Source organism: Oncorhynchus tshawytscha, linkage group LG02 (genome assembly GCF_018296145.1).
Source record: "Oncorhynchus tshawytscha isolate Ot180627B linkage group LG02, Otsh_v2.0, whole genome shotgun sequence".
Lineage (NCBI taxonomy): Eukaryota > Metazoa > Chordata > Actinopteri > Salmoniformes > Salmonidae > Oncorhynchus > Oncorhynchus tshawytscha.
The window spans coordinates 50,754,185-50,781,153 of record NC_056430.1 but is presented as its reverse complement, the minus strand read 5'-3'; the positions used below and the strand labels follow the sequence as shown (position 1 = coordinate 50,781,153).

The 26,969-nt window shown below is 41.5% G+C and overlaps 1 protein-coding gene across 1 annotated transcript in view; it reads left to right on the top strand.

Annotated features, from left to right (window-relative positions):
* The window catches only part of LOC112267566 (copine-9), a 193,635-nt gene that overhangs the window by 66,131 nt on the left and 100,535 nt on the right, over positions 1-26,969 (top strand). Inside the window, exon 6 of the mRNA XM_042305298.1 lies at positions 25,198-25,237. Coding sequence (XP_042161232.1) covers positions 25,198-25,237 — 40 coding nt within the window. The remainder of the gene's footprint in view (positions 1-25,197; positions 25,238-26,969) is intronic.

Here is a 26,969-nt window from a genome sequence, read left to right as displayed (position 1 = left end):
ACACACACACACATGATCAATACAGCCGTCAAAACACCAACCGATCACCACTGCCAGATCCAACACGCAGACAGAAAGCATTAGTCAAACAAGGAGAGGCAAATAATGTAACAGAAGGTTGATACCAGTGTAGTCGGAAGGCATACAACAGCGGTTGTTGTATTTCGTTCAAATCTTGTCAAGCAGGAAGAAAGTCAAACATTATTTTAAGAAAAAATTATCTTTGTCATAAGAGGAGGAGCCGACAAAAGATGTGCTTTTAAAGAGAGTTGCATATAAAAAAAACAGTACTCTTCAGAATCAGAATTGCACAAAGTCACATGGATCATAATAACATCAGGTCTTCCTGTACTGATTGAAAACCTCACACTATTGTCCACTGTGCAGGAATAGATTGAAGAGGGTTTCATCAGTCTTTTCCTAAATTGAGTGATGGTGGTTATGTGCTGGAGGTGAGTGTGGGGGTTGTGTTGGAAATATTCTCCTCTCCATGGCAAGAGGAAGGAGTGGGACGAGCCCTATCAGAGAGGAGTGAGAACAAACACTTTACACCAGCCTTGATCCTGCTCCCATTGATTCACACACACACACACACACACACACACACACACACACACACACACACACACACACACACACACACACACACACACACACACACACACACACAACACACACACACAGCCAAGCACATCGACACACGCTGCCAACACACAAACACATATGCCACTGTCACACATACCACAGTCAAAATTCAATATACTGTAATTGGATAATAACAGAATTTCAAAGTCCTTGTATTATTTTTAGAACAAGATAGGAGCAGAGGAAGGGAGACAACGTAGAGGGAGCGGAAATGCATAGGGTTTGTGCAGGGATTGAATCAGGATCCCCGTCAAAAGTACCGTTTATGGTTCCATTGGCGAGAGTGTTACCCACTGAACCAGACACCCCCATCCAGACAAGTCTTACCGGCACAGGCACATGCACACGTTGAGTTCTCAGGTTTGGCAAACCCCTTCCCCTGGGAAAGCAGCCATGCTTTGAGATGAGTCCTAGTCTCCTGTGGAAAATAAATCAATAGAGGTGAATTATTCAGTAATACAATTACACACAGACACTCACTCACACACACACACACACGCACAGCACAGCACAAGACTGACTGACTGTCACTCTTGGCTGTCACACATTTTCTTTGCTGACAGGCTGATCCGCATCTCAGATCATCTCTGATCATCTCTGATGTTGTCCTTCACACAATAAAGATCCTCACATTTTTTGGCTCCCGAGTGGCGTAGCAGTCTAAGGTACTGCATTTCAGTGCAAGAGGTGTCACTACCGTCCCTGGTTCAAATCCAGGCTGTATCACATCCGGCCGTGATTGGGAGTCCCATAGGGCGGCGCTGTCACGCCCTGACCTTAGAGAGCCTGTTTATTTCTCTATTTGGGTGGGCATTCTAGTTTTCTATTTCTTTTTTGGCCAGGTATGGTTCCCAATCAGAAGCAGCTGTCTATCGTTGTCTCTGATTTGGAATCATACTTAGGCAGCCTGTTTTCCATCTGAGTTTGTGGGATCTTGTTTTTGTTCAGTTACTGTGTAGCCTGCAGAACGTTATGTTCGTTTATCTTTTGTTGTTTTTGGGTGTTCATCTAAAATAAAGAAAGATGTACACTTTCCACGCTGCTTTGGTCTCATTCCGACGACGGACGTAACAGGCGCACAATTAGCCCAGAGTTGTCTGGGTTTGGCCGGGGTAGGCCATCATTGTGAATAAGAATTTGTCCTTAACCAACTTGCCTAGTTAAATAAAGGTTCAATAAAAAAATATATATATATGTTATATATATTTTTTTACTTCAGACTTAAAACATCTTCAAATATCACACTTAAAAGTGCAATCTCACCTCTGGCAGCTGAAAACCCACTAAAGTGGCAACCTGAAGATTCCCTAACAACAGGAGTAAATTCCCTAACAACAGGAGTGACGCTTCACATTAATGAATGTGCCCTAATTAGTGTACTAATGTGGTTTGCTAATATGTGATGGATTGATGGCTCATTAACGGCTAGCGCGTGTGCTACATAAATCAAATCAAAGATTATTGGTCGCGTACACAGTTTAGCAGATGTTATAGAGGGTGCAGCGAAATGCTTGTGTTACTTGTAACAGTGCAGTAAAATGTCAAACAAGGACACAAATAATCAAAAGTTTGAAACAAGAAATCAAGAACAGGTGCTACATACAGATGTAGGAGCTTAATTTGAGCCAGTTGGCTTCAGCAGGAAAGTAATCCTGCAGCAATTGGAAATGTGAATTATTATGTGGATTATAATTAATGAACATTTTTTGTTTGTTCAGAACATAACAAGGGGTTGATAAATTTTTTGTCAGGGCAAATCAAATGTGACACTTTAAAGTGAAAATTACAAACATTATAAGCCTTTTTAAACCTTTTTAAACCTTGAATACACAAGTTTGTTGTTCAGGGAAGTTATCAGCAACAAAAGAGTGATCAGATGAAGATCCTACATCTGTAAGTGCCTGTCACAAATTACGAAAGTGTGTCACCATATTTACTGCCCCGTGAACTGGAAATGGGGTCAACACGGTAGTTAAAAGGATTAGCCCCTTTTTTTTCAATTTTCGCCTAAAATGACATACCCAAATCTAACTGCCTGTAGCTCAGGCCCTCAACGACATGCATATTCTTGGTACCATTTGAAAGGAAACACTTTGAAGTTTATGGAAATGTGAAAGGAATGTAGTAGAATAAAACAATAGATCTGGTAAAAGATAATACAAAGTAAAAAACAACCGTTATTTTGTATTTTTTTTGTACCATCATCTTTTAAATGCAAGATAAAGGCCACAATGTATTATTCCAGCCCAGGTGTAATTTAGATTTTGGCCACTAGATGGCATCAGTGTATGTGCACAGTTTTAGACTGATCCAATGAACCATTGCATTTCTGTTCAAAATGTTGTATCAAGACTGCCCAAATGTGCCGAATTTGTTTATTAATAACTTTTCATGTTCAAAATTGTGCAGTCTCAAACAATAGCATGGTATTCTTTCACTGTAATACTGTAAATTGGACAGTGCAGTTAGGTTAACAAGAATGTAAGCTTTCTGCCAATATCAGATATGTCTATGTCCTGGGAAATGTTCTTGTTACTTACAACCTCATGCTAATTGCATTAGTCTACGTTAGCTCAACCGTCCCATGGAAGGGACACCGATCCCAAAGAAGATTTATTAACCACCAGTGCAATAAAGTCCATTTATTACGATGTTCACGACGTGGTGGTAGACTAAGGGCATTGACGTGCGTAAATGGCACCACCGAGAATAATGACTCATCATGTTCGGTGACGGAGAAAGATAATTATTGTGGCACATCTTGTGACATTTTGGCGCTCCTCAATCAATAGCATGTTGATGAAACACTGGCCATACCCGGCTATTGACGGCTATTCTCAACCCTGTGTATCAACATATTGATTGAAATCAACTTATTGTATGATGGAATTAACCGTCATCTGTGCAACATACCTAAGTGAGGACCGAGGGGGTATGTGGAAATAAACTGGGTGCCTATTGCATTTCCAGGATAGTCCAGATATGGATCTTCAAGGCACCAGGGGAGCGCTGCAGCTGTGGTCTCCCTGATAAGGGGTCACAAGAGGTGGCTCCAATAACAGGGAGAGATCCCCTGGCGGAGGTGGATGAATAATTTAACCACCCCCTTCCCTCTAGAGATTATTTTTAGCATCTGAATCACAATAGATAGCGAAGATAGATAGTGCTGTGGAGGTACTGTAAAGGCTTCAAGATATGGATAGAGATACGGGACTACATGGATTACCCCAAGGGAGTTGTATATATTAGAATGAGCCCATTTGATCTGGTCATTGAAGTTGAAATATGAGTCTCATTCGATAGGGGAATCAAATCCAAAGGTAGACAATATCCCTTTCTCTTGTATTTCTAAAGGAATCATTGTATAGAAGAAGAGAGGGAGAGAGAGAGTCAGTTACGTCACAGAAAGGCTTCCCACTCTGTTATATCTAGTGTATCACTGTATATCAAGGCTATGAGAGGCATAGGACAAATACAAAAGATATATAATACTGTCTATGATGCTCAGCCGTATCCTGTAGATGTTTCAAGATAGGCATGGGGCCCACTGATGTGCGTGACTCCTGTCTTTATTTGCCATACCTTTCCTGAATTATGAGGATCCTATCCCCAGGTCAATTACCTTGCGTCCCGAGAAGTAGCTGTGTTCTTTTGAAAAGAGAACTCAGCTACTCATCGAGCGGTGAGAACAGAGAAGCAAAGGTACGTCATTCGTCTCTCCCAAGTCAAATGACTTGTCAAAAGTGTAGGGGAGTTCAGACAATTTTCTTCCATTTACAGTAGAAAATACTGGAAATTACCATGACTGTCTGATGCACAAGTAGAGAAGGATAGAAAACAAAATGGAAGATGAAAGAACTTAGGCTCAGCTGGAATATTGAAGAAGTTCAGGTCAGAAAGATAGTGTTTTGTTTTTTAACATCTTGCTGAGAGAGAGTTGGAAGTAACACTATCCTTGGAAGGTTGCCTTCTAGGCATAAAACAGACACTTTCAATACAATAGTACAGGGGAATCTATCAAATCGATCTCAAGCTACCAGTAGCTCACAGCCCACCTATGAGTAGCTTGCCAAACATTTCAGAGAAGTACATGCATTTTTCACATTCCACGCAAACTGTCATAAACAAATCTTCCACCGCTAAAAACAAATCAGACGCTGTAAGCAAGCTACTGGCTAATATCCAACCAAAGCCCAATTTACATTATCACACCCCTGGTTAGCCACTATTGGTTTAAAAATCCAAACATAACGGGGCGCTAGTGAGCAAATGTAGAAGGTCACGTTTTTCCGAGCTCCTGCTGAAATTGCATTTATTTAATACTTTCTTTGCACTTTGACCCATAAATAACTAGGAAACACAGCCTTTGAATGAGATGCTTTTCTTTGATTTAAAGTTCAGCGGAGTCACTGACAAAAGAGAAACACTAGGCCCAAGACCAGGAGCTCGAGTTCTTCAACAAGTGGGAGCATTGGCTCCTCCCCTCGGGTCGGCAAAGAAAACACAGATGATTTCAAGGCCGGGATTCTTGCTGCCCTCAGAGTGGAAATTTAATCTAAACTCAAGTCGGAAACTCAAGGAGGAGCTCAGTGAGGACTTTAATTGAATTAACAAGTTGGAGTTACAAGCAGTCAAAAATGAACTCACAAAGCATGCAGCAATAGTTCTTACTGAACTGGAAACAGTTAAGAAAAATGTCTCCGACATGGAACAAGGCTTGTCAATATGCTCAGACGACACGACTACGCTACAAACCACGGTTAAGAAGCCTCTCAACTGATGTGGCTAGCCTTAAGGAACATTGCATACATTTACAAGGTTATCTGCGAAGATCCAACATCAGGATAATGTTGGTAGCTGAGGACCCGGGCTCAAGTTCTACTTCATCGGTCACAAAGTTATTGAAGGAAGCCCTCACATTGGATAAAGACGTCCTTGTAGACCGCTCACATCTGGGTTTTCAAGTAGAAAAGCCTGCCGGAAAACCTTGCGTCATTGTGGCTAAACCACACTACTATCTGGATTGTATTGGTGTCCTTCGGTGTGCAAGAGAATTTGGCCCACGTCGATGCAATGGAGCACCCATCTCTATCTTCCCAAGGGGCATAGCTGAATGTTCACCTATTTGGAGATTAGCGTAATGGACGAATGTGTCTACCACTGCAGACTCAGTCTCTCATTTGTAGACACTGTATAGCATTGCCAGTGGTATCAGTTGCTATTGATATTATTAGGTAACGTTAGTGCCTTAGTTCTGGTTCTAGTTCTTAGTTCTCAGTTCTCTTTTTGTTTTAACATTTTATTTTATTACCATGAAGCTGCTCATTTCTATTTATCGATGGTACCCGTATCCAAGGTAGATACGTTCTATTACAGTTCTATTATTAGGTTATGTCATTTCTTTAAAGACGTTGCTGCTAATTTAGTAGTATTGCTGTAATATGTGATTTATGAAATGTTTTATATTTACTTTTAAAACAGCCTAGTTTTGAGTTGTAAATAAATATTTCTTATTTATTTCTTATGGGCAACTTGTTTTAAATCCTTCACTATTTCAGCATGGCTCTCTACTCGATAGGTTTAGTGTTCCCCACTGCAAGCACATTATGTGTGAATATCTTTGCGAGGGGATTAGCGGTTACCTTGTTCAATAGGTGACCAGGGTAGGTTTCTTTTTCATATCAGAGTATTGTTTGTTTACATTATTTCTTCTTCAACTTTTGGGTTTTTTATTTGCTATTTTTGGAATGGATCAGTTGTTATTGTAATCTGGCATCTATCCTTTCTCCCCCCTGACTTTACATGGCTAGGCCTAATATCATGAGAGGGACAGCTGGTTGCTCGGTCACTTTTGATAGCTGGATTGTTACATCTTTAAATCACCCAATGAAAACGTGTAAAGGGTTATTTCTCATGTAAATCATTTTAAAGTACAGTTCCAGTCAAAAGTTTGGACACACCTACTCATTCTGTCATGGTTCCACCTGTCACCAGAGGGTGCCAGAAACCGTCCTAGAGATATTAACGACACTCAGGTGTGTCCAATTGACTCATTTTGATTTCCCTGTTAAAAGATGTGTGTTTTCTGTTGTCCTTTTCAGAAGCTTGAATTGTTTACTGTGTGTGGTTGTTTCCTGAGGAAGTTGTCGAGACTTAGTGTTTGTTTTTTTTTGTTTTTTTTCAAGTGTACTGTGTTCCTGTGGCTACCGTTTCTCAATGAAGTATTATGTTTATCTTTAACCACTGATTCCCGTCTGATCTCTTCTCTGCACCTGGGTCCAACCTTACCACGTCACACATTCAAGGATTTAAATTTTGTATTTTTACTATTTTCTACATTGTAGAATAACAGTGAAGACATAAAAACTATAAAATAACACATGGAATCATGTAGTTAAACAAATCAAAATATATTTTAAATTCTTCATAGTAGCCTCCATTTGCCTTGATGACAGGTTTGCACAGTCTTGGATTTCTCTCAACTAGCTTAACCTGGAATGCTTTTCCAAAAGTGAAGGAGTTCCCACATATGCTGAGCACTTGTTGGCTGCTTTTCCTTCACTCTGCAGTCCAACTCATCCCAAACCATCTCAATTGGGTTGAGTCGGGTGATTGTTGAGGCCAGGTCATCTGATGCATGCAGCACTCCATCACACTCCTTCTTGGTCAAATTGTCCTAACACAGCCTGGAGGTGTGTTGGGTCATTGTCCTGTTGAAAAACAAATGACAGTCCAACTAAGTGCAAACCAGATGGGATGGCATAACGCTGCAGAATGCTGTAATAGCCATGCTGTTTAAGTGTGCCTTGAATCCTAAATAAATCACTGACAGTGTCTCCAGCAAAGCCCCCCTACGCAATCACACCTCCTCCTCCATGCTTCATGGTGGGAACCACACATGCGGAGATCATCCGTTCAGCTACTCTGCGTCTCACAAAGACACAGCGGTTGGAACCAAAAATCGCAAATTTGGACTCATCAGACCAAAGGACAGATTTCCACCGGTCTAATGTCCATTGCTCGTGTTTCTTGGCCCAAGCAAGTCTCTTCTTCTTATTGGTGTCCTTTAATAATGGTTTATTTTCAGCAATTCGACCAAGAAGGCCTGATTCACACAGTCTGTTACTTGAACTCTGTGAAGCCTTTATTTGGGCTGCAGCAGAGGTAACTCTGGGTCTTCCTTTCCTGTGGCGTTCCTCCTGAGAGGCAGTTTCATCATTGCGCTTGATGGTTTTTGTGACTGCACTTGAAAAAACATTGACTGACCTTCATGTCTTAAAGTAGTGATGGACTGTCATTTCTCTTTACTTATTTGAGCTGTTCTTGCCATAATATTGGCTTGGTCTTTTACCAAATTGTGCTATCTTCTGTATACCACCCCTACCATGTCACAACATAACTAAAAATAAAGAAAAACTCTTGAATAAGTAGGTGTGTCCAAACTTTTGACTGGTACTGTAGATATCGCCTTTCTTCAGGAGACACATCTCCGCACTTTCTAACACTCTCGTTTAAAAGGAAAGTGGATGGGCCAATCATATCATTCCAATTTTTATTCTGAAACTAGAGGAGCAGCCATTTTAATTTGTCAAAACATACCAGTCGCAATGTCAAGTTTAGAGGCAGACTCAGCAGGCCATTTCATTATTGTAGTAGGAAGACTGTATAATACACCTGTTATCTTGGCTAACATTTATGTACCAAATTAGGATAACAGTTCATTCTTCACAGCTGTATTTTCTCGATTACCAAATATGGACACACCACATAATACTAGGTGGTGATATGAATTGTGGACTGTCGCCCAATCTGGATTGTAGCTCTCCGAAGGTATCATCTTCATCAAAGACAGTATCCACAATTCAGCTATTTCTTAAGACATATGGCATATCTGATGCGTGGCGTTTCTGGAGTCCCATAGCTAGGGAGTATTCTTTTTTTCTCACCAGTTCACAAGACCTTCTCACATATCAACTACTTGGTGTGATTACCAAGCTATAGTCATTTCGGATCATTCTCCTCTTTCTATGAAACTACTTATACCAAATACAAAGCCTAATTATCGCCCTTAGCGGCAAGACTCACTACTGCTATCAAAAGATACCATTGTTGCTTTCATATAATCTCAAATTGAGCTATTTCTCGAGCTTAATCAAACCCCATATAATGTCAACTCGACAATCTGAAAATGTAATTAGTAAATCTCTATACAAAAATGATGAACATGGAGAGAAATCAGGGAAAATGCTAGCACACCAGCTGCGTCAGAGAACCGCAAATCAAACCGTACCTGAGATAACTGACGAGATGGGGAAACAAATGTATTGATTATTTAGAGGTCAAGTCATGATTTCATAATTTTTACACTCTGGAATCTGCTGATAATGTCACCTTACTCAACACCTTCTTTGAGAACTAAGATATTCCTACAGTTGAACCTGAGATAGCTGCTGAATTAGAAGATCAGTTCTCTGTAGAAGAGATTGTATTAGCAATTAAATCTATGCAGTGTGGTAAATCCCCTGGACTTTCCCAGCGAATTCTTAAAATTATTCTCAGATCAACTCTCTCCTCTCTTGCTTTCCGTATGAGGAATCATTCTCCTCAAATGCTTTACCCTCAACAATGAGACACGCATGTATTTAACTTGTTCGGAAAAAGGCAACAAAAAAAACTCTCGATAGTGGTTCATATAGGCCAATTTCTTTACTGAATTGCCAAGTAAAGTTACTTTCTAAGATGATTGCCTGCCGTTTTGAGTCAGTCCTTCCCTCCATTATCTTTACAGATCAAACTGGTTTCATTAAAAATGGTCATTCTTTTTTCAACATCAGACGTCTTTATAACATACTTGATATGTTTACTCCACCCCTATGGCTCCCCTAAAGCACAAATAATATAAAAAAAGACCATTCATCCCATTTCCAGCAAAAAAGGCTTGTCCTCTATCCCCTCAGCTGTTTTCCATCGCAATTGAGCCTTTAGTCATAACAATACACAATAACACCACTATCAAAGGTATTTGAAGAGGGGGCTTAGCGAAAACAATTTCACTCTACGCAGATGACATGCTATTATACAGTGGGGCAAAAAAGTATTTAGTCAGCCACCAATTGTGCAAGTTCTCCCACTTAAAAAGATGAGAGAGGCCTGTAATTTCCATCATAGGTACACTTCAACTATGACAGACAAAATGAGAAAAAAAATCCAGAAATCACATTGTAGGATTTTTTAATGAATTTATTTGCAAATTATGGTGTCTCTGATTGAGAACCAATCTAGGAAACCACAGACAAAAACACATAGACTAGAAAAAACCCATAAACATACAAAAACCACTAGACAATACCAAAACTACACAAACCACCCTTGTCACACCCTGATCTAACCAAATAATAAAGAAAACAAAGATAACTAAGGTCAGGGCGTGACAGTACCCCCCCGCCAAAGGTGCGGACTCCCGGCCGCAAACCTAAACCTATATGGGAGGGTCTGGGTGGGCATCTTTGGTTCTGGACTCCGCCCCCCTTCTTTACTCTGAGTCCACTTTTGTATCACTGACCCGTGGATCATCGTCGGAGGCTCTGGACTGCGGATTCTCGCCATAGGCCCCGGGCTGGGGACCCTCGCTGCGTGGTTTATCGCCGGATGTTCTGGACTGGGGACCGTCGCTGGAGACCCCGGACTGGGGACCGTCGCTGGAGACCCCAGACTGGGGACCATCGCTGGAGATTCCGGACTGTTGCCCGTCGTTGGAGGTTCCGGTCTGTGAACTGTCGCTGTGAAGCTCTGGACTGGGTACTGTCGCCGGATGCTCTGGACTGGGTACTGTCGCCGGACGCTCTGGACTGGGTACTCAGCGCAAAGCCGGCGCAGGATAACCTGGTCCAAGGAGGTACACTTTAGACCAGGAGCGCTGAGCCGGCACCCTCCTTCCTGGCTTGATGCCCATTCTAGCCCGGCCAATGCAGGAGCTGGAATAGAGCACACCGGACTAGAATAGCTCACTGGAGACACCATGCGCTCCACCGCATAACACGGTACCTGACCAGTAACAAACTTCCCACAGTAAGCACGAGGAGTTGGCTCAGGTCTCCGACCTTACTCATGCAATCTCCTCGTGTTCCCCCCCCCCAATTTTTTTTTATTGGGGCTGCCTCTCGAGCTTCCGTGCTAGCCGTGTACCCACATATCGTCGCCGTTCCTCCCGTGCTATCTCCACCTGCCTCCAAACTATATGACTAGTGCAAACAGGCAACTAAATGTAGAATAACAATCCACAAACTATCCAAAAATCTAATATGCATATAAAGGTTACACCTGGTGGTCATCGTAATGTAGTACATTTCTTTCTCCATCCATATTACCTTGAATGCATCTTCCATATGCGCTGTTTATCTAGCTCATCGTTTACAATGGGAAAAATGAATGGGAAAATACATTTGTTTCCTCACCTGTTTGGGTGTTATTTCAAAAAACAATTTTAAGATGTCAGGCTTGAAAATACATTCAGGCATTTTGTCACAGTGAGTCACTACCCAAACCAGACGCATCTGGTTTCAAGGTGTCATGGACTTCATGTGATCTTCTTCTGCTGTCTAGTGGACGAACTGGGTATCATACAGGAATTGTACTTAAAGGAAGCGACTTTAGTTTTCTTCTCATATGTATATCATTCCTGTAAGACAAAAAATAAAGGCATGGCACATTGCACAAGCCCTGCGCTTTAATAATGGACACCATTCTAACGGAATTTGCACGTTTTGAGCGTCAGCATTAATGAATAGATATAACATTTATTTATGTTATTTTTAAAAATCCTTTTGGAACAGTAATCGTTGACATCTTTTATTTCAAACCTACAGTAGTCTTTCAAATATCTTATTACCCAACATGGGGACAATTGGAACATTTAGCTTTTCTTTGCTTGTTGTTGCTCTGGCTTTGTAATAGTCACTTTGTTTCCTGTATCAAGACCCCACAGTTCTTACCTTTCTAAATGTGCTGATCATGTGTTTGTAGGACTTATAGTTTTGACATCAAAATGTATTTCATGAAGGTAGTGTACAATATAGGTGTCACTTAGAAAATGCTATCAGAGCGTATCAGAGTTCAACAGTTAACTGCAAAGTAGGCTTACTTGACAGAACTGGATCATGATTATTTGTATCAATCTTGGATTGTTTTTTTTTTACTCAGTCATGACATGTGCAGCAGCAGTACAGAAACATTGCTAGCCAAACACATTCCTCTCCTAGATGTGCAATTGAAGTGGAATTACACTTAAAAATCTAAATGTATTCATTTAGTTGTTTCTCTTCTGAAAGTGAAAAACCAAAACCAGAATTCGGGAAAATACAAACCCCCTTAGAGTTGTTAATGAACCATTATTCTACCAGGTATATTGACAGAAAACACATCTCTTGTACACCAAGGAAGGGTTGTTGGAGATAAGAGAAAAAGAGAATGTACCTATTTGAAAGCTAGAAAGAAACGAGTAGCTCGCAACTTATTTTGTTTTTCTTTAAGCAGCTCTCATACTAGAAAAGGTTGGAGACCCCTGCTATAGTATGACCCTATAGTTTTTAAATCTATAGTTGTTGATCTTATACAGTAGTTTGCTTCTATATAACATGTAGTTGCTAAACTCTTCCAGAACATGCTTGACTGTAGTCTAGGGGGGGATTGTCGGTGATGCTGGAATTGTCTAGTGCTGTTCCTCCTGCGGCCAAAAGGCAAATAAAGCCAAGTCTCTTGACTCATACCAAGATGGAAGTAGAAGGAGCCTCTAGCTCTGTCTCAATTATTGAAGATAGTTGTTCACTTAGTATCAAAGGCAGCCTATCCCACCACAGCCCTGTATCAGTGGGGTAGAACTAAAAGAATGGACTGGTTTGTGGCTACAGCAGCCTATAAAGGCCTTTTGTTGTTGTTGTTGTTGATAAATGTAATTAAGCGGGCACGGATAATAACCCATTCCATGGGCCCCTAGCCGCTATCACTTTTTCTGGGTTTCCTGTCAGCCCAGCCCAGGTATGCCTATGCGTTGATCCGTGCCTGCAATTAAGGTTTTGTATATTCGCCCTCTGAATAGGACCATTTGCCTCCCAGCTAGCAAATGCGCATAACAGAAAACAATAATGTTTCCCTTTCGTTAGGATTTTCTTTGTAACAATGTGGTAATTCGTGGTAATTCATGCCCCATCTCTCAGGACATCACAATGTGTTTAATGCCGGTCCTTTGTCTCAATTACAAAGAACTACCCCACGTTTGTCTGTGGTCTGCCATGTAAATGAGGGCTATCCAATTTTTGGGCGAGTCTATCGCTCCTCATGGCGCTAAATCTAATTTTGCCATCAGTTCCAGGCTTATCCTACTGTGCGGTAATTTTATTTGATACCACTGAAGCCAGGCTCTGCATTAAATTTTACATTGCCGGAGATGGGATTTATAGTACGCGAGTAAGGGGGAATTCCGATTAAAAGTGATGTATCAAGAGAGATGGATGATTCATTAAAGAGGGAGAGTAGGGAGGGAGATAATAATAAAAGTGAGAAAGGCTCTGGAGTTTAGAGATACTGTAGAAAGCTTATTGTTTGATGGTGGGGAGCTCTGCTCTCTGCCATTTTGGTAGATTTTGATAATGTGGTTGCTATAGCTTTCTTGGTCTTCAGGAGAGCCCCTCTACTTTCCCTCATGATACACATTAGCCCCTAGCTTTCTTTTGCTAAATACTTTTGAATGATATCTTACATTTTCACAGGACCAAGCCAAGCCCTTAGAAAAAAGAAACTACCCTAGAACCAAAAGGGTTCTCCTAGAGGGACAGCAACATCATCCTTTATGAGCCCTTTTGTTAAAACCTCATCAGGCCCGAGGACCCCAGCAAATCTGCGTTTTTTTCACTACCTCTGCATTTCTTCACTACTTTTGCATGTCCAGCCATTATCTTTAGCATCACAATGAAATGTTTTACCATTTCCTTTTCAGATCAACCAAGGCTACAAGTAAAACGCAAAACAGTTGCATTCAGATCTGCCGGGGTCTGCCAAGCAAAGACCTTATAAAAATACATTTAGTACAGAAATGGTTTGCTCAGTGGGAAAGGAAATGAATATCCAACAAGTCAGTGATAACTTTGTGAGTTTGGAATTCGTGACAGCAACTATATGAGCTTATTTCAGTATTATAGACACTATGTCCTGGAATTTCCTATGATCTATGTAGAAGCTCCTTACCTCCTAACTACTCTTGTGTGGCTTGTGAGTGTCATAGAACAAAACAGATTACATGTAATATACGTGTATGTCAGAGTCTACAGAAGTTTTTTTGTGAGAAGACCCTGCCCTGGAACCCTTCGGGATCAAGTTCAGCCCTCATTTATCAGACAGACTAGCGGTTAGTATCTATGCAGATGCATAAGAAATAGACTAATCCAATGGTACAGAAGTCTGTAGCTCAAACATACAATGTAAAAGGGTTAGAAGTCCAAAGTGCACCGGGGATACGGTGGGAATCAAGGAGTTAAAGAGTGAAGGCATTCATTGTAACATTAACACATCTTTCTCTTTATACGTGACTTTGTGTTTGACAGTGTCATTTTGACAACTCAATCTTTCTCACCATTTTACACTACCTACAGTTGAAGTCAGAAGTTTACATACACTTAGGATGTAATCATTAAAACTCGTTTTTCAACAACTCCACAAATTTCTTGTTAACAAACTATAGTTCCAAACGTCTGAAGGTACCACGTTCATCTGTACAAACAATAGTACGCAAGTATAAACACCATGGGACCATGCAGCCGTCATACCGCTCAGGAAGGGGACGCGTTGTGTCTCCTAGAGATGAACGTACTTTGGTTCGAAAAGTGCAAATCAATCCCAGAACAACAGCAAAGGACCTTGTGAGATGCTGGAGGAAACCGGTACAAACGTATCTATATCCAGAGTAAAACTAGTCCTATATCAACATAGCCTGAAAGGCCGCTCAGCAAGGAAGAAGCCACTGGTCAAAAACCGCCATAATAAGACAGACTATGGTTTGCAATTGCACACGGGGACAAAGATCTTACTTTTGGAGAAATGTCCTCTGGCCTGATGAAACAAAAATAGAACTGTTTGGCCATAATGACCATTGTTATGTTTGGAGGAAAAAGGGGGAGGCTTTGCAAGCCAAAGAACACCATCCCAACCGTGAAGCACTGGGCTGGCAGCATCATGGTGTGGGGGTGCTTTGCTGCAGGAGCGACTGGTGCACTTCACAAAATAGATTGCATCATGATTAAGGAAAATTATGTGGATATATTGAAGCAACATCAAGACATCAGTCAGGAAGTTCAGGCTTGGTCGCAATGGGTCTTCCAAATGGACAATGACCCCAAGAATAATTCCAAAGTTGTGGCAAAATGTCACGTTCTGACCTTTATTTCCTTTGTTTTGTCATTATTTAGTATGGTCAGGGCGTGAGTTGGGGTGGGCAGTCTATGTTTGTTTTTCTATAATTTGGGTATTTCTATGTTTCGGCCTAGGATGGTTCTCAATCAGAGGCAGGTGTCATTAGTTGTCTCTGATTGAGAATCATACTTAGGTAGCCTGGGTTGCACTGTTTGTTTGTGGGTGATGTTGATGGCTTGTTTCAGCGCAGCTCGCATTAGCTTCACGGTTGTTATTTTGTTTACTGGTTTTGTATAGTGTTTCAGTGTTCAGTATTTTCTTTATTAAAATTCATGATGAACACATATCACGCCGCATTTTGGTCCTCCGATCCTTCTCGCCTCTCCTCTTCAGATGAAGAGGAGGACGACCGTGACACAAAATGGCTTAAGGACAACAAAGTCAAGGTATTGGAGTTCTTCCCATTCTTCTCTACTATTATTCTGACATTCCACATTCTTAAAATAAAGTGGTGATACTATCTGACCTAAGGCAGGGAATGTTTACTAGGATTAAATGTCAGGAATTGTGAAACTGAGTTTAAATATATTTGGCTAAGGTGTATGTAAACTTCCGACTTCAACTGTATATCGTCCCTGGACCTGGTGGGTCCATAGGGCTTTGCAATATCCTATTAGGACAGCAATTGGCTCTCTGACCTGCATCTCATCCAAGGGCTTTGTCACTCACTGAACATGGCAGTCATTTCTCCTGGGAATCCAATTTAATAGAGGTGTATGTCTTGAAGCGTGCAGGGAATTGCCTACTTATCAACACTATGTACACCATCAATAAAATCAACTATCAAAGTACCCGATTTAGCTGCCCTTTAAATGGCTTTTGTATTTAATTTAGACTATACCGTGGAGTCCCGGAGGACCTCATCTTGTTAATTACAGTCAAGAAAACGTTTGGCTCCTCTGTCTTATTGAAGAGCTCCTTCAAAAGGGCAAATCGATCCAAAGGACCCAGGTGTTGGCAAGGTCACTGTTTCTATTTAGCACAAGGTAGAGCACCATCTTCCAAGGTTTAACTTCAAAAGCACTTGGACAGGAATGAGAGGGTCCAGATAGAAAGGGAGTGAGAGAGAGGCCTGGCGGTAAAGAAGAAAACACAATATTGTACATTATGTTCAGCTTAACAGCAAGTGGATTTCCTTTTGTCGAACATGAACAAAAGCCCTTTCAAAGGAACTCGGCATGTTGGCACTTAAGAGAACTCCATGGGGATGACGAGGTAGCCTTGAGGAAAAATGTGTCAAATTTTCCCCGTGGGTGGAGGGGGGTGGGGGGGGCATGGGGGACTTCAGTCCATACAGTCGATCCTCTTTTGGAATTCATTACCATTCACTCCATCTCCATATATTTGTCTTTGTCATTCTTGTCTCCTCCTTCATATCCATATACACGCTGCTTATTTATTAAACATTATGTTTATCTGTTCTGTGTGAGTTATGTATCAAATCAAATCAAATTGTATTAATCACATGCTCCGAATGCAAACAGTGATTGTCCATAATGGCGCCGGAGGGTATGGCTGCCGTCTTATTGGCTCTTAACCAACCATGCTACTTTGTTTGTTTTTTCACGTTGTTCATAACTTGTTTTTTACATCATGTTGCTGCTACCATCTCTTATGACTGAAAATAGCTTCTGGAAATCAGAACTGCGATTACTCAACTCAGATTAGACAAAGAGTTTTTCTTCAATGAATAGGACGGGAGGGATGTACTACAGACACCTGACCCGGCCCGGATCCCCATCATTCGCTGGAGAAGGAAACAGAGATTTCACAGGAAAAAGATCAGGGTGCCTTGTGAGGATCAGGCGACGAGTGGCTAATCTGCCTTTGCCATCCGTCCTGCTAGCTAATGTTCAATCACTGGAAAAATAAATGGGATGAACTGAAAGCACATATATCCTACCAACGGGACATTCAAACCTGTAATATCTTATGTTTCACCGAGTCGTGGCTGAATGACGACATTAAGAACACACAGCTGGCGGGTTATACACTCTATGAGCAGGATAGAACACTAGCCTCTGGTAAGACACGGTGCGAGGGCCTATGCATATATGTAAACAACAGCTGGTGCACGATATCTAGTCTTGAGGCTTTGCTTGCCTGAGGTAGAGTATCTCATGATACGCTGTAGACCACACTATCCACCTAGAGAGTTTTCATCTGTATTTTTTTGTAGCTGTCTACACACCACCACAGACCGATGCTGGCAGTAAAACCGCACTCAATGAGCTGTATACCGCCATAAGCAAACAGGAAAATGCTCATCCAGAGACGGCGCTCCAAGTGGCCTGGGACTTCAATGCAGGGAAACTTAAGTCAGTTTTACCTAATTTCTATCAGAATGTTACATGTTCAACCAGAGGGAAAACAATTCTAGACCACCTTTACTCCAAAAAGAAAGTCTATATACAGTGTGTGCAAAAGGCATGAGGAGGTAGGCAATAAATAGGCCATAGGAGCGAATAGTTACAATTTAGCAGATTAACACTGGAGTGATAAATGAGCAGATGATGATGTGCAAGTAGAGATACTGGTGTGCAAAAGAGCAGAAAAGTAAATAAAATAAAAACAGTATGGGGATGAGGTAGATTGGATGGGCTATTTACAGATGGACTATGTACAGCTGCAGCGATCGGTTAGCTGCTCAGATAGTTGATGTTTAAAGTTGGTGATGGAAATAAAAGTCTCCAACTTTAGCGATTTTTGCAATTCGTTCCAGTCACTGGCAGCAGAGAACTGGAAGGAAAGGCGGCCAAATGAGGTGTTGGCTTTGGGGATGATCAGTGAGATATACCTGCTGGAATGTGTGGGTGGGTGTTGTTATCGTGACCAGTGAACTGAGATTAGGCGGAGCTTTACCTGGCATAGAATTATAGATGACCTGGAGCCAGTGGGTCTGGCGACGAATATGTAGAGAGGTGCTAGCCGACTAGAGCATACAGGTCACAGTGCTGAGTGGTATAAGGTGATTTGGTAACAAAACAGATGGTACTGTGATAGACTGCATCCATTTGCTGAGTAGAGTGTTGGAAGCTATTTTGTAGATGACATTGCCGAAGTCGAGGATCGGTAAGATAGTCAGTCAGTTTTACGAGGGTAAGTTTGACGACATGAGTGAAGGAGGCTTTGTTGCGAAATAGAAAGACGATTCTAGATTTGATTTTTGATTGGAGATGTTTAATATGAGTCTGGAAGGAGAGTTTACAGTCTAGCCAGACACCTAGGTATTTATAGTTGTCCACATATTCTAGGTCGGAACTGTCCAGGGTGGTGACGCTAGTCGGGTGGGCGGATGCGGGCAGCGAACGGTTGAAAAGCATGCATTTGGTTTTACTATTGTTTAAGAGCAGTTGGAGGCCACGGAAGGAGTGTTTTATGGCATTGAAGCTTGTTAGGAGGTTAGTTAGCACAGTGTCCAAGGAAGGGTGTCGTCTGCGTAGAGGTGGATCAGGGAATCGCCCGCAGCAAGAGCGCATCATTGATATATACAGAGAAAAGAGTTGGCCCGAGAATTGAACCCTGTGGTACCCCCATAGAGACTGCCAGAGGTTCGGACAACATGCCCTCCGATTTTAAACACTGATCTCTGTCTGCAAAGTAGTTGGTGAACCAGGCGAGGCAGTCATTAGAAAAACCAAGGATATTGAGTCTGCCGATAAGAATACGGTGATTGACAGAGTCAAAAGCCTTGGCCAGGTCGATGAAGACGGCTGCAAAGTACTGTCTTTTATCGATGGCCGTTATGATATCGTTTAGTACCTTGAGCGTGGCTGAGGTGCACCCGTGACCGGCTCGAAGCCGGATTGCACAGCGGAGAAGGTACGGTGGGATTCGAAATGGTCAGTGATCTGATTATTAACTTGGCTTTCGAAGACTTTAGATAGGCAGGGCGGGATGGATATAGGTCTTTAACAGTTTGGGTCTAGGGTGTTACCCTCTTTGAAGAGGGGGATGACCGTGGCAGCTTTCCAATCTTTAGGGATCTCGGACGATATACGAAAGAGAGGTTGAACAGGCTGGTAATAGGGGTTGCATCAATGGCGGCGGATAGTTTTAGAAAGAGAGGGTCCAGATTGTCTAGCCCAGCTGATTTGTACGGGTCCAGGTTTTGCAGCTCTTTCAGAACATCTGCTGTCTGGATTTGGGTGAAGGAGAATCTGGGGAGGCTTTTCTGTGAGTTGGTGGTGACCTAACATAATCATTTGTGGAGCTTTCGCTGTAAAGCATTTTTGAAATCAGACACTGTGGCAGGATTAACGAGAATTTTATATTTTAAATGGTGTAAAATACTTGTATGTTTGAGAAATGTGATTTATGAGATTTCTGTTGATTTGTATTTGGCGCCATGCAATTTCATTGGCTGTTGGCCAGTCCTAGACAGGTTAAATAAGCATTTCACTGTAAGGTCTACACCTGTTGTATTCAGTGCATGTGACAAATGAAATTTGATTTGATTTCAAATGCTTACTCACGAGCCCTTAACAAAGTTCTTATGGCTGCAGGGGCAGTATTGAGTAGCTGGTGTCCAGAGGTGCCCAGAGTAGACGGCCTGCTCCTCAGTCCCAGTTGCTAATATATGCATATTATTATTAATATTGGATAGAAAACACTCCGAAGTTTCTAAAACTGTTTGAATGATGTCTGTGAGTATAACAGAACTCATATGGCAGGCAAAAATCTGAGAAGAAATCCAAACAGGAAGTGAGAAATTCAACCCAGCCCTTATTGAATTCACAGTGGGATATGGATGAAGTTGCACTTCCTAGGGCTTCCACTCTAGATGTCAACTATCTTTAGAAACTTGAATGAGGCTTCTACTGTGTTGTGGTGCTGAATAAGAGCTGAATGAGTCAGGTTACTGGCAGAGAACCAGGTCCTGGTCACGCGCAATTCACATGATAGCGACCTGCGTTCCAAGGAATTCTCCGGTTGGAACTTTATTGAACAACACCCACTTTATGATAACAACACCCTGAAGATTGATTCTATATTTAGTTTGACAAGTTTCTTCGACCTGTAATATAACTTTTTGAAGTTTTCGTCCGATGTTCAGATGGACCTGCATGAGCGTTTGTATTTGTATACCTAAGCCCTAACAAAAGTAGCTACTTGGACATAAATAATGGACATTATCGAACAAATCAAGCATTTATTGTGGAACTAGGATTCCTGGGAGTGCATTCTGATGAAGATCATCAAAGGTAAGGGAATATTTATAATGTGATTTCTGGTTTCTGTTGACTCCAACATGGCGGATAATTTTATTTATTTTCTGAGTGCCGTCTCAGATTATTGCTGTCACGTCCTGACCTTAGGTCCTTTTTAATGTCTCTCTTTTGGTTTGGTCAGGGCGTGAGTTGGGGTGGGAATTCTATGTTTTTCATTCTGTGTTTTGTTCTGTGTTGTATTTCTATGTGTTTCGCCTGGAATGGGTCCCAATCAGAGGCAGCTGTCAATCGTTGTCTCTGATTGAGAACCATACTTAGGTAGCCTGTTCCCACCTGTCTCTCCTCAGGCCGGTGGTGGCTGGTCCACTCCAGCAGTCTGAGGTGCAGGAGGTTCCTCCACCCCCTCTGGACATCGAGGGGGCCCCGGCATACACCGTACGAGCATTCATGGACTCAAGGCGTCGGGTGAGGGGCCTTCAGTATCTCGTGGAGTGGGAGGGGTGCGGCCCGGAGGAGCGATGCTGGGTTCCGGCGGAGGACATCCTAGACCCATCTTTAATACAGGAGTTTCACCGTCTCCGTCCGGAACGCCCTGCGTCCTGTCCTCCGGGTCGTCCCCGAGGCCGGTGTCGGCTCCGCGCGTCAAGGGGGGGGTGGTACTGTCACGACTTCGGCTGAGGTCGGTGGTCGACGTCACCGTCTTTCTAGTCATCACCGATCCGTGTTTCCTTTTTTCCTTTTGTTTTGTCTTGATTACGCACACCTGATTTCTATTCCCTTTATTATGTTCCTTATTTAACCTCTCGTCTACCTTTCTGTTTTGTCCGTGATTGTTTTGGGTTACTGTGTGTGTTGGAGGGTTTTCTCTTTACGGGATGTTTCCTTGTTGAAGATATTCTGTTTTTTTGTATTCATATTTTGAGGAAAGACTTGTTGTGTTTTTCTCGAACCTGTGTCCTGCGTCTGACTCGGACAACAAACCCAGCACATTGTTACATCAGCTTCCGACCACTTTACATGCCAGAAGCAAACCAGCACGTCTTGGTCTGGTTTTCATAGGTTCCAACCATTTCGTAATGTTCAGCTCATGCTGTCTATCATGCCGGTCTTTTAAGCACTCTGGCTAAAGGGGGCGTTCCGTCATACTGGCACGAACTCTGAGCTCACTGGGGCGTGGCTACTGACTGCCACGCTGATCTGGCACCTTTGTTCCTCACCAAGGAGAGAGAGTCATGACAGCAGTATAGATCACATTCGTTGTCTGTTCTGGTTCTGTTTATTTGATGGTTTTCTGTTCTGTTCCCTATTCCAAACCCTGGTTGAGGCTGCCTGTACTGAATGATGAAGTGCATTAATATATGTTTATGGTTTAACTTATGATGCAGCACATTAAAGCTGCAATACAGTGCATTCGGAAAGTATTCAGACCCCTTAACATTTCCCACATTTTGTTACGTTACAGCCTTATTCTAAATTGATTAAATTGTTTTTTACCTCATAAATCTACACACAATAACCATAATGACAAAGCAAAAACTGATTTTTTTTGCAAATTTACATTAAAAAAATATATATGAATCATATTTACATAAGTATTCAGAGGCTTTACTCAGTACTTTGTTGAAGCACCTTTGGCAGTGATTACAGCCTCAAGTCTTCTTGAGTATGACGCTACAAGATTGGCACACCAGTTTCTCCCATTATTCTCCTCTCCAGCTCTGCCAGGTTGGATGGGGAGCGTCGCTGCACAGTTATTGTCAGGTCTCTCCAGAGGTTTTCTAATGGGTTCAAGTCCGGGCTATGGCTGGGCCACTCAAGGACATTCAGAGACTTGTCCCAAAGCCACTCCTGCATCGTCTTGGCTGTGTGCTTGGGGTCGTTGTCCTGTTGAAAGGTGAACCTTCACCCAAGTCTGAGGTCCTGAAGTGTTCTGGAGCAGGTTTTCATCAAGGATCTCTCTGTATTTTGCTTAATTCATCTTTCCCTTGATCCTGACTAGTCTCCCAATCCCTGCCACTGAGAAACATCCCCACAGCATTATGCTGCCACCCCCATGCTTCACTATAGGGTTTGGTGCCAGGTTTCCTCCAGACGTGATGCTTGGCTTTCAGGCCAAAGATCTTGGTTTCATCAGACCAGAGCATATTGTTTCTCATGGTCTGACTCATTTAGGTGCCTTTGGGAAACTCCTTCCATTTAAGAATGAAGGAGGCCACTGTGTTCTTGGGGACCTTCAATGCTGCATACATTTTTGGGTACTCTTCCCCAGATCTGTGCCTCGACACAATCCTGTATCTGAGCTCTATGGAGAATGGCTTGATTGTTGCACTGACATGCACTGTCAACTGTGGGACCTTATATAGACAGGTGTGTGCCTTTTGTTGTAGATGCGTCTCAAGGATGATCAATGGAAACAGGATGCACCTGAGCTCAATTTCGAGTCTCATAGCAAATAGTCTGAATAATTGTGCAAATAAGGTATTTCAGTTTTGTACAAACATTTCTAAGAAGCTGTTTTTACTTTGTCATTATAGGGTATTGTGTGTCAATTTACGAGGGATTAAAAAATTGTTTTTATTTAGAATAAGGCTATTTACGTAACAAAATGTGAAAAAAAGTCAAGCAGTCTGAATACTTTCAAATTCACATGGAAATGTTAATTATAGAGCTGTCATTCTCATTGAAAGAAGGTCTAAGAAGTGGTAGATATGTTCTATGTGCGCTATTTCTATGCTTCCCATTCTTAAGTTTCGGTTTTGTACACCAGCTTCAAACAGCTGAAAACACAATATTTTTGGTTATAGAAATACTGTATATTTCACAGCGGTTTATACTGTACAATGCTTGTTTTGTCACAAACTGACATTAGGCAAATATTCAAATTTGTTTGTGGTTTAACTAACAGTCTGGAATTTTACTGTAACACTACTTTAATTTTACTTTAACACTACACTACATGACCACAAGTATGTGGACATCTGCTCATTGAACATCTCATTCCAAAATCATGGGCATTAATATGGAGTTGGTCCTCCGTTTGCTGGCATAACAGCCTCCACTCTTCTGGGAAGGCTTTCCACTAGATGTTGGAACATTGCTGCGGGGACTTGCTTCCATTAAGCCAGCCACAAGAGCATTAGTGAGGTCGGGCACTGATGTTGGGCAATTAGGCCTGGGTCGCAATCAGCGATCCAAATCATCCCAAAGGTGTTTGATGAGGTTGAGGTCAAGGCTCTGTGCATGCCAGTCAAGTTCTTCCACACCGATCTCGACAAAACATTTCTATATGGATCTTGCTTTGTGCACAGGGGCATTGTCATGCTGAAACAGGAAAGGGCCTTCCCCAAACTGTTGCTATGAAGTTGGAAGCACAGAATTGTCTAGAATGTCATTGTATGCTGTAGCGTTAAGATTTCCCTTCACTGGAACTAAGGATCCTAGCTCGAACCATGAAAAACATCCCCAGACCATTATTCCTCCTCCACCAAAATTGACAATTGGCATTATGCATAGCGTTCTCCTGGCATCCGCCAAACCGAAATTTGTCTGTCGGACTGCCAGATAGTGAACCATGATTCATCACTCCACAGAACGCATTTCCACTGCTCCATAATCCAATGGCGGTGAGCTTTACACCACTCCACCCGACGCTTGGCATTGCGCATGGTGATCTTAGGCTTGTGTGCAGCTGCTCGGCCATGGAAACCCATGAAGTTCCCGACAAATAGTTATTGTGCTGGCGTTTCTTCTAGAGGCAATTTGGAACACGGTAGTGAGTGTTGCAACCGAGGACATATTTTATAAATTTTATGTGCTTTAGCACTCGGTCCCATTCTGTGAGCTTGTGTGGCCTACCACTTCACAATAACAGCACTTACAGTTGACTGGGGCAGCCGTAGCAGGGCAGAAATTTGACAAACTGACTTGTTGGTAATGACAGTGCCACATTGAAAGTCACTGAGCTCTTCAGTAAGGCCATTCTACTGACATTTCTTTTCCTCTGGAGATTGCATGGCTGTGTGCCAAATCTAGTCATTTTAAGTGACATACTTTTGTATATATAGTGTAACTAGTAACTAGTATATTATCATTGATATAAATTTAGTTTTGGGTTTCTCCCAGATTTACTGAAACAAGTGTTTTTTTTTATTTAACTAGGCAAATCAGTTAAGAACCAATTCTTATTTACAGTGATGGCCTACAGTGAACTGACTTGTTCAAGGGCAGATTTTTACCTTGTCAGCGCGGGGATTCGATCCAGCAACCTTTTGGTTCCTGGCCCAACGCTCTAACCACTAGGCTACCTGCCACTCCTCGTTGTTTTTAGTCTCAAATCACCAATTGATAGCACCTTGTCTTCTAGTAAAAATAGTTTTAAAAAACCTACATGTACGGTGTCCATATTACGACAGTCTCACAAGGAGTTGGTGTCAGCGTCGCTGAGACTGACCACAACTCCTTATAAGACTAGCAGTAACTCTCGTTGACAATTACATAATTTTTAAAACATCATCACTGTTCGCTAATTTCAATGAAAACCAACTGCATATTTTAAAAATAGCTTCATGTAATGAAAGTTTAGGTTTATTTTACATTACCTTGTTTTGTGCCTGCCAGTTGGCTGTAGGCTTCTCCGCTAGCAGCGTGCTAGCTAACTAGCTGGCAGAAAAATCAATTTTGCTTCCCACATCTCCCCCATGTCAAATAATCTGATTTCTAATTAAATATTTGCCCTGGCAAATATTCACTTGCCAATGTAATTGACAACATCAACCCAGTTTTTAATATGCTGCTTGAATGTATTCGTTCCGATAGCAACCTAAATATGGAATGTACATATGTAAGTGTTAATTTGTATTTTGTATTTTTGGTGGATTCAACCCATTATCAGGTGATGATTTATTGTTCTTATTTCTTACAGGTACAATGTGGACACCAGAAGTTCAAACATTTCAAAACATGTAAGCATACCGGTGACTTCATACAATTGATATAAGCATACTTAACTGTGTGGCATGCAAATATGTATCTATTTACTTCATGAACTCTCAAGGCAGAATTAAAGCGGTTACATTTGGTTAGTCTTTGATTTGATTACTTATTGGTTCGTTTTTTCAAGGGGAGAATGTTGGAATAATGAACAAAAAAATTAAGAAATGTTTGTTTTTTGTCTCTGCAGTTATCCAACTAACAGATGTTTTTCTCTCTGAATTGCAAACCTTTGTGGATGAGCAGAAGGTTAGTCAACAAAATAACTGGGTTGCACTTTAATTTATAGTGTTGAAATAACAGGGTAACGTCCGGAAAGTAATAGGAAACAACAGGAAAATAAGATGGCAACGAACAGGTAAGAACGCAGTAATAATCCTTTAATAGTTAGTATGTAGCTGCTAAATACTGATAAAAAGTTAGATGAAATTTCCTGGTTGTTATGTAGAAAAAAATGTTATCCATAATAGAGGCTAATAAGCAAAGTTAAGTATTTTAGGCCATTTCCCTCTTCTTAGCAGCACCGTTTATACTTATTAGGAATTATACATTTGAGGAACTACAGTACAACCTCAATGTACCTTTTGGGTCTTTGCTTGTACTGTAGCTGGGTAGTTACTTTGTCGTTGCTGTGTTGTTTTGCTGTTTTTTTCCTATTACTTTCCAGTCTTTACCTAGTTATTTCAGCACTCTACTTAAGTCATTGTTATGTAAATTACTATTACTTTCTTTATAGTTTTACCATAGTTTCAGTGTACTTCTGGGGCCTTAAAACTGTATTCTAAAGCAACGATCTGTTCCCCGGTATATTACTATTACTTTCTTAATTGTTTCCCCACATACAGTGTCTTCAGAAAGTATTCACACTACTTGACTTGTTCCACATTTTGTTGTGTTACAGCCTGAATTTAAAATGGATTAAATTGAGATATTTTGTCATAATACCACATAATGTCAAAGTGGATTTATGTTTTTCAATTTAAAATAAAATGAATAGAAAATGTAAAGCTGAAATGTCTTGAACCAATAAGTATTCAACCCCTTCAGTTCAGGAGTAAAAATTTGCTAAACAAGGCAATTTGCTTAACAAGTTGCATGGACTCAATTTCAAACACCGATTCAACCACAAAGACCAGGGAGGTTTTCCAATGCCTCGCAAAGAAGGGCACCTGTTTGTAGATGGGTAAAAAAAAAGATGACATTGAATATCCGTTTGAGCATGGTGAAGTTATTGATTACATTTTAGATGGTATATCAATACACCCAGTCACTACAAAGATACAGGCGCCCTTCCTAACTCAGTTGCTGTAGAGGGAGGAAACCGCTCATGGATTTCACCATGAGGTCAATGCATCCTGTTTGCAATAAGGCACTAAAGGAAAACTGCCCAAAAATTGGCAAAGAAGTGTACTTTATGTCCTGAATACAAAGCGTTATGTTTGGTGCAAATCCAACACAACACATCACTCTTCATATTTTCAAGCTTAGTGGTGGCTGCATCATGTTATGGGTGTTCTCGTCATCGGCAAGGACTAGGGAGTTTTTATGATAAAAAGAAACGGAATAGAGCTAAGCACTAGCAAAATCCTAGAGGAAAACCTTGTTTTGGAGACAAATTCACCTTTCAGCAGGACATTAACCTAAAACACAAGGCCAAATATACACTGGAGTTGCTTACCAACATGAAATTGAATGTTCCTGAGT